This window comes from Phoxinus phoxinus (genome assembly GCF_949152265.1).
Source record: "Phoxinus phoxinus genome assembly, chromosome: 18".
NCBI classification, from domain to species: Eukaryota; Metazoa; Chordata; class Actinopteri; order Cypriniformes; family Leuciscidae; genus Phoxinus; species Phoxinus phoxinus.
In genome coordinates, this window is record NC_136893.1 from 13,653,469 (window position 1) to 13,661,939 (window position 8,471).

Consider the following 8,471-nt stretch of genomic DNA (forward strand, 5'->3'; position numbering starts at 1 on the left):
AGACCCCCAATGGTTCGCCAAGCTAATGCGAGTTTGACATAACATTCCTCAAAAACTAACCCAGTAAGGCTTTCATCACCGATGAGAAGAAAAATGATACAAAAGATAAACATTCGTATCACAGACGCATTCATCGGCTGGTACAGTAGATGGCGATATATGCGTTTTCCCTGTCACCTCATGTTACAGAAGAAGAAGATGCACGATTGCTGAGTCTGACAACGTAGCAATGTTTCTTTCCTGAACGCCTGCCTGGTATCAGTCTGTGTGAAGTCGGGCGGTTGTCAGTTTGTCCTGCGTCTGATTGTGTGTTATCGGAGTCCAGAGAGGTAGGACGTCACTGCCAGGGCCACAAACCGCTCCAGTGACCAGCGTTTGGTCTCGAGTGGCGACGTGTACAGGAACTGCGTGTGCGATGAGTTGCACATAAACAGTCCGCTCACGGTGCTTCAAATCAAATACATTAGGCCATTGGCGTCTACTCATTCATCTGACATTTGGTTTCAGGAAAGGACCTTTCAAACAGACGAGTAGGTAGGTTGTTATGTATTTCCATTCACAAGTGGCATCTCTATTCGTTCAGCAGGTGTTGTCAAACATAACGTTATTTGCTGATTCATATTTAACACTAACTGATAAAACGGTAGCCGACAACTGGTTAATTAATTAATTGTTATACTTCTGCCAATTTATCACGACCTTGATTAGTAAAGCATTTGTATTTGATCTCATTTTGTGAGAGAGAAAAAAACAGCTGGTCTAAACTGGTTTTCTAGTCTTTTCCAAGAAAGTGCCCATAAGCCCTCTAAAACCAAAAAACAGCTTAGTCTGATGTTAGATTTGTTCATTATTTCACCAGTAAGCTGCACTCTCATTGCATATGTTGAAGTCTTCTTATGCTTGTTTTAATTACATTTTTCTTTTTGTAGGGTTTCAACACCTGTTTTTGACATTAATCAGTAAAACCATGTTTAACCGGAGAAGATCTCAGCTTAGCCACCTGGCAGTATTTGTGATGCTGGCTTTGAATGTTCAGGCCAGGCCAGCGAATATATCAGCATTAAAAGACAAACACCCCAACAACAGTAAGGAGGACAACGAGATCCTTCCTCCGGACCATCTGAACGGTGTGAAGATGGAGATGGACGGTCACCTCAATAAAGACTTTCATCAGGAGGTGTTTCTGGGGAAGGAGATGGAGGAGTTTGAGGAGGACTCAGAGCCCAGGAGGAACAGGAAGAAACTCATTGAAATCTTCACCAAGTAAGTACAGCTGTGGAAACAGTGAGATTTTCCCATGATGTGCTTGCGTGTCATTCTAAAGGTATTTGTTGCTTTACCCAATGAGCAGTGAGCAATTATTGTATGTCATCCTGAACAATACAGTTTTTAAAGATTTTCCGTATTGTGTTTGTGACATAAATCCAAGTGAAATGGAGAGTGAAAATTATCGACAAAGAAAGGCAGGGTTTTGGTTCTGTCTGTCTCTGTCGGCTGTTGATCGGATGAAGGCAGAAAGAGGCGTAGGATAAGGAGGTAAAATGATTGGAGTAGTCTGGCATATTTCACCAGAAAAAAAGTGTCTTTTCATCAGAAGATTGAGTTATGATAGTATCATTTAACTAAAAAATGTTTTTTAAATGAAACATGCATGGATGAATCATTCACAATAAGATCCCCAAGATGTATTTAAAGTTCATGTCAAAGTCCTGTTTAGTAAACCCACAGTATTTAACAGAACACCTGACCCGTTATTCGACATCAGCACTAATTTAATTCCGTACCCGACCCGTTTGACATAAAGACCGCGACCCGAAACCGCACAGACATTAAATCTTATTACATCAGGTTCAAATTCATTATTTTCTCATAACACAAGCAATCAAATCAGCATTAGGTATTCTGAGTTGGTGCATTTTAAGAAAAATAGGCATGCAGCCCAACATGGTATAAATTAACAGAAAAATAAATAAATGAAACATGCATCCGTCGTGTAACTGTAAACAATACAAAACTTTTTCCTGCATCGTGAACTATCTGCCTATAGAGGCCATTTTGTTGTGCATTTTTAATTATGCACATTTGTTTAAATCCCACCATAGGCGATACAGTTGCTTAGAGGTCTCTATATTTTAAAAGAACATAAAGCCAAAGATGAGCCTTTACTGTCATATAATATCTGTGATATTTTACCGGATTTACTCTGCATTTAAATGTGGCTGTCTCTCCTGAAACTCTGCTGTGTATACTGTATGTGGCCGTTGATCCTCTTAGCAGCATGAAAGATAAAACATTTATTCAAGTTGTGAATAGATTATATACAGAGAGCAAAAGTGATAACAAAAATTGCTTTTGCACTACTTTTTAATTGTCTAATTGTACCTATTGCTGCATCATCAAACCTTTACTCTGTTTCTAGGGTGGATTTTAATAAAGACAGGAGCGTCAGTGCTAAAGAAATGCAGCGCTGGATCATGGAGAAGACAGAAGAACATTTTCAGGAAGCCGTTAGAGAAAACAAGCTCAGTTTTCGTGCTGTGGACCCTGATCAGGATGGTAGGTGTATATTGTTATTTAGACCTGTGCCATATTGAAAATATATGTTAAGCATGTATATCGTTTTTTGATTTCCGGAATGATGTTTTGATAACACATATCATCTGGTCTTTACTGTTTTGGTGATGTGAAAGAGAAATTTGACCTGAATCTGCTCAATTTGTGCTCTCTCAGGACATGTAACTTGGGATGAATACCGAGTGAAGTTTTTAGCCAGCAAAGGTTTCAATGAGAAAGAAGTGGCTGAGAAGATCAAAAACAATGAAGAACTGAAAGTGGATGAAGAAAGTAAGTTGTAATGTAGAAGGTGTATTTGTCTAGTATGGTATAGCACTCTTAGTTAAGCCATTTCTTGAAACTTGAATTGAATTTCTAATGATATAAATAAAACATGACCTCACCACAGCTCAGGAGGTTTTGGAGAGCTTGAAGGATCGCTGGTTCCAGGCAGATAACCCTCCAGCTGACCAGCTGCTGAATGAAGAGGAGTTCCTCTCGTTCCTGCACCCAGAGCACAGCAAAGGCATGCTCAGATACATGGTCAAGGAGATTGTCCGAGATCTTGGTAAGCAAAAATTCATACCCAAGACAGGGCTCCAAACTGTGACTAAAATGGTCGCATTTGCGACCAAATATATTTATTTGCGAGTGAAATTTCTGCCAAGGTCGCCATTGGCGACAATACAAATTTACTCCCTTTGATTGTAAAATCTGCATCATACGTGCATGTTTTATAACTAGTAGCCTATTGCTTCATTTGTTTTGTTAACGTCATGAAATTAGACGCTTTGTGTGAACTGAGTGAAAGCGCCAAAATATAAACGGGCAAAGCGAATGTCACCTTTCGCGCCAGAAAAAAAATGTCAAAGCGAAAAATATCGGACTTCTTCAAGCAATCCTCATCTCTGTCAATCACCAGTACGCACGACACACCTGCTAACAAATAAGCAGGCTCCAGCAACTGTGCCAGCACGAGCGCGCTAGAGAATGCCAGAGACACAGGGATTCATCTCCGCATCAGTCAATGAACACCGTGTCGAAAGACATTTCAAAACGTCCTGGATTCAGGAGTTTTCTTGGCTGAGATATGATCACGAGACACAAAAAATGTTTTGTGACTTTTGTTCAAGAGCGGGCAAACAAATAGCGGGGAAAACGGAGTTCATTACAGGAACTAACCATTTCAAAAAAGAGACTGTGAGAAAACACGGGGACAGTAACAAGCATAAAAATGCACGCGATCACATAATCGTGAAGAATGCTCCACAGACTGCACCGTTAGCACGTTCAGTTTCTCGTGCATGCGAGCTGCGGGAATTTATTATTTATTATATTAAAAAATTAATTTGACTGTAGTTCATAAGTCGGAAGTGACATTCAGTTCCTAAATAAGCTTCAGTTCCAAAAATAAGCTTCAGTTCCCAGAACATTCACAAGATGAAAATGCTGAAACTGTAAGAAGAGGAGATACATGCACACAACAGGGTGACTAAAAGTAAATGCATTGTTATGTGGCTCTTAAAAAAATTATTTGGCGCCTGTTTTTTTCCCCTATAGGAGCCAATGGCTCCTTACTTGATTTTTTTGTTTGGAGCCCTGCAAGAAATGCCCACACATTTCTTGTGATTCTTGTTAGAGCTGCTTTATAGCGAATTCAAATTGAATCAAATTTGTTTCATAATTTCTGAATTTTGCAACATCGAGACCAGTGTTGGCGGAACGCATTACAAGTAACGCGAGAGAATTGTTAAGCAAGTATCAGGTTACTTTTTTCAAGTAATGAGTAAAGTAATGCATTACTTTTAAATTCACAACACAATATTTACTTTTTTTAAATAAATAATGCAAGTTGCAGAGGCGTTGTGTTTGCTGTGTAAACATGATGGTTTTTGTAGTTCTATCTAGATTAGTGAGAAAGCATTTACTTAGCTCACTTGCACAAAAACAGATGAATAAAAAATTCTAAATTAATAAAAAAAAGTCAAATGCAAGCTGTTACGCAAACCTCTAATAATTAAAATGGTAAATAATACATCATTTATGTATTTAATCTCACTTTACTCACCTACAATGATCCAATTCAACCATACCAATAAGCAGAAATTACTTAACTTAAACATCACATGTGTTCATTTTTTGCTTCTATTGCTAAAGTAGGAGTGTGATACACTTTTGGTGTGAAAAGGCCATTATATTGTAATGCATTACTTTGCATACAAAGCAACTAAGTAATGCAATTAGTTACCTTTTTTTTTTGGCAGCTACACAATATTTTGAACAAAGTACTTTTAAAAGTCCAACACTAATCAAGACAGAATTAGATCATCATTGAATATGACACTATTGCTGTGTGAAGAGCTTATTGCTGAATTGAACTCGTTTCATAATATTGAAGAACTTTATTGAACTGACTTGAGCTGAATAATGACAATTGTCTTTTTAGAGCTGCTTTACAGCAGAGATTCAATTTGTGTCATATTTGTCTTTCAAGTTTGCATGATTTTATTCTGTTATTTTGCACCTGAGACGGGTCTCTCTGTAGGCAAGGGCGTGGTTAGCTGGTACCCTCTTACGTCACAGGGCCCCACAACTTCCAATAGGAAATTCAACTGCAGTAGCCACCGTTCAACCTGAAGAGGGCAGCACTCAGACGTTTTTACACCATATATTGTAGAATGGCAATTCTACTGGCAATATTTGAAAAACGCTGGAAAAATGGGCAGAGGAGACAGGGGAGACGAACCAAGGGCAAAAAAATAAATAAATGGTGTTATTTACAATTACAGTCTTATATTCAGTCATTTTAGAGATTTTAAAATGCTTATAATTTTAGTGACACAAATATTCTCACAAAGCAAAGAATCTCCCCCCTTTGCAGCGCGAGCGAGTCGTGCTAGGGGCGTGGTTAGTGAGCGTTGGCAGAGCCATCATGCGTCACACGGCACCACAACATCCAATAGGAAAATTCAACTGCAGTAGCCACCGTTCAACCTGAAGAGGGCAGCACTCATATATTTTTACACCATATATTGTAGAATTAAAACCCGACATACCCAAATGTCAAAACATTTACTTGAATCAATGAACAGCACTAATAAAGCCCCAGTCTTACAGATCATTAACTAAAAAAAGTTGTTTCAGGGTTTTTAAGTGTTCTCTATATGTTTTAAATTCCTAAACAGATCAAGATGGAGATGGAAAGTTGACTCTTGCTGAATTTATCTCCCTCCCCATGGGAACTGTGGAGAATCAGCAGGCCCAAGATATCGATGACGACTGGGTTCGTGAAAGGAAGAAGGAGTTTGAAGAAGTCATTGACGCTAACCATGATACGATTGTAACCATGGAAGAGTTGGAGGTTGGTTAACGGATAAGAGCACTTTTTTTAGCGACTACTTTTAATGCACATTTGTCTCTTGCTGATATTCTCTCTGTCCCACAGGAGTACATGGACCCTATGAATGAGTACAATGCTCTGAATGAAGCCAAGCAGATGATTGCTGTGGCGGATGAGAACCAAAACCACAACCTGGAACTAGAGGAGATCCTTAAATACAGCGAGTACTTCACCGGCAGCAAACTCATGGACTATGCCCGTAACGTACACGAGGAGTTCTAAGACGGTCCCCTCAAGTCTAAAAGAATAAGAATAGCATGTGTATATCCCTAGAGTGTCGCAAGGATGATGTTGGTCCTTGCTTGCTTCCCAGATTGGGATCAACAAGTGCTTTTGGACATGTGTTTGTTACTGTACAAACCTGCAAGCCACAAAACCTTCTCTAATGTTGCAATGTGCAGGTATGACACATTAAGAGGATTCTGCCTTCATAATGTCATGTGATTTCCATAAAGTCCTATATAATTAATGTTAGACACTTTGTCACTTTCATTAAGTTTTTGAGTGTTGATAATTAAGTGAAATGTCTGTATATGAGGAATTGATGAGGGGAAAGAGCGTTTTAAATTTCCATTGATTAAAACAATAGATTTAATGTAAATAATGTAGTTAATTGAGGTGCCATAATATATAAATGTATTCATGTTTTGGGTGGGTTGCCTTTGAGCTTCCTGAGCTACAATGTGATATTTCCAAAGACGACGAGCCAGCAAAATGATTTGGGTGGTAATTTTGTGAAAACTGTAATGGCACTTCTTTTTGAAATCATTAAATGCAAAGCAGTCAAAAAGTCTTGTAAATAAATCATATTAAAGGTATAGTTCACCCAAAATATATATTTTTTGTCAAGTTTTTCCAAACCTGTTTGAGTTTCTTCCTTTGAACACAAAAGATATTTTGAAGAATGTTGGTTACCCAACATAAAGAAACTCATACAGGTTTGGAACAACTCGAGGGTGTGTAAGTGACATTTTTTGTGATCTATGCCTTTAATTGAGAGTACATAGGAAAATGAATCCATAAATATGTGACCCATTTGCATTTTTAAGAACCCTGTTATTCACAGTTTGTTGAAGTCATAAATGTATATAGACTGAATATTATTTTATTACTTTTAAGCCTTTTACCCTGTTACCTTAGCAATCTATTTCAATTAAATATAGTCAGTATAATAGAGCAGCTTATTCCCTGTTGGCATTAATATTTCTCCATTGCACCTGTCTGAGAGTTTGTTGAAAGCAATGCAAAGTGATTTAAGTTAAACATAAAAGAAATGCTTTGAGAGGAATTTGATTATTAGAAACTATAATTTACCCTTTTTAAAATTGTTATTAAAAATGGAAGGACCATTATGTATTTTCTGGATTTGAGAATAAAGTTTTATTAAAAAACATATTTGCCTTTAAAAAAAAAAAATAGGCAAATGTGTCCTACTGACTACCTGTGTATAAATTTGATCTCAGTTTTGGTGGTAATCCTTTTTGAGCATGCTTTGGTAATAGTATTTTTGGATTCTTTTTTTATATCAACTCCCATGATGTGTTTTTCTGGATGTTCAAATATAGCTGCTAATGTGTTAATCATCTTTGTACAGACCATTGACTGATCATATATTACATTCATAGTGTGGAAGTTCAATTGACTTGCTTAAAGTAAAAAAGGGAGAGTGCTGAATGTCATTTGAAGCTTTTAAATGCATTGTTTTGCATTATATTGAAATATATTTTCATAATGTTATTCTGTATTTATGCTACAGTACATTATTCATAACTAATGCATGAAATTACATTACCTTTCAAATTACTTAAAGGTTGCTGTGAAAACTGGTAACACTTGAAATATTTGTTATAGATTAGAGAGGTAAAATTTGGGCTGAAATTTTATTATAAAATGCAGTACAGTAGTTGTAGTTCACTGTATATAAGTATTATTTTAGACATTAAACTTTAGCTGGTTACCTTGCATCTTTATTCTTGTATCTTTACTCAATTTCTAGGGGAAAATAATTTTTTACACCTTAACATTTTATTTAGACATTCCAATTATTTATTGATACATATTATAATGTAAATATATCCTCTTATATTTTAATTGTTGCTCATGTCAAATCACACTCCTGGGAATTCCACTCGATGTACAAATTTTTACTTTTTCCATTTGTAAAAATGAAATGTAGAAACATGTACTTTCACTCAAATATGTTTCTGCTAGTTTTAATTCAATAAAATCCTGAGTGTTTTCATTGCTATTCTTCTGGACTACTGGTGTTCCAAAATAGAATAAAAAGTTGCATTTTTATAAGAATCATCTACGTCACTCATGTTCTCACTGACATGAGGTGTGACTCTTGTCGACATTTTTGTGTGGTTCAGTTCCTGTTTGGGAAGAAGCAAAGCAGATCACATCCTGTTCAAACCGAGATGGTCAACATTTTTAGAATTGTTTTAGTTGTCAGTTAATAAATTAAATATACTTATGAAGGTTCTATACTTGTTTTCATTTTATTTCTGCACTTCTC

At 36.7% G+C, this 8,471-nt stretch overlaps 1 protein-coding gene across 2 annotated transcripts; it reads left to right on the forward strand.

The window, feature by feature from the left end:
* Positions 1–8,200, forward strand: sdf4 (stromal cell derived factor 4). Of its 2 annotated transcripts, none has more exons than XM_079588307.1 (7): positions 1–534; positions 930–1,263; positions 2,420–2,556; positions 2,731–2,844; positions 2,963–3,121; positions 5,739–5,914; positions 5,999–8,200. In XM_079588307.1, exons 2-7 carry the CDS (start codon positions 968–970, stop codon positions 6,173–6,175), a joined length of 1,059 nt encoding a protein of 352 aa, XP_079444433.1. In that variant the 5' UTR covers positions 1–534; positions 930–967; the 3' UTR covers positions 6,176–8,200. The 2 variants fall into 2 exon arrangements, with proteins under 2 accessions (XP_079444433.1, XP_079444434.1); XM_079588308.1 differs by having other exon boundaries at positions 188–530; positions 5,999–8,199.
* The last annotated feature ends 271 nt before the right edge of the window (positions 8,201–8,471 follow it).

Coding starts and splice junctions, on each gene's coding strand:
- sdf4 (XM_079588307.1), top strand. CDS start 968: ATGTTTAACCGGAGAAGATCTCAGCTTAGCCACCTGGCAGTATTTGTG. Junction 1,264..2,419: donor CTCATTGAAATCTTCACCAA/GTAAGTACAGCT, acceptor CTCTGTTTCTAG/GGTGGATTTTAATAAAGACA. Junction 2,557..2,730: donor TGTGGACCCTGATCAGGATG/GTAGGTGTATAT, acceptor GTGCTCTCTCAG/GACATGTAACTTGGGATGAA.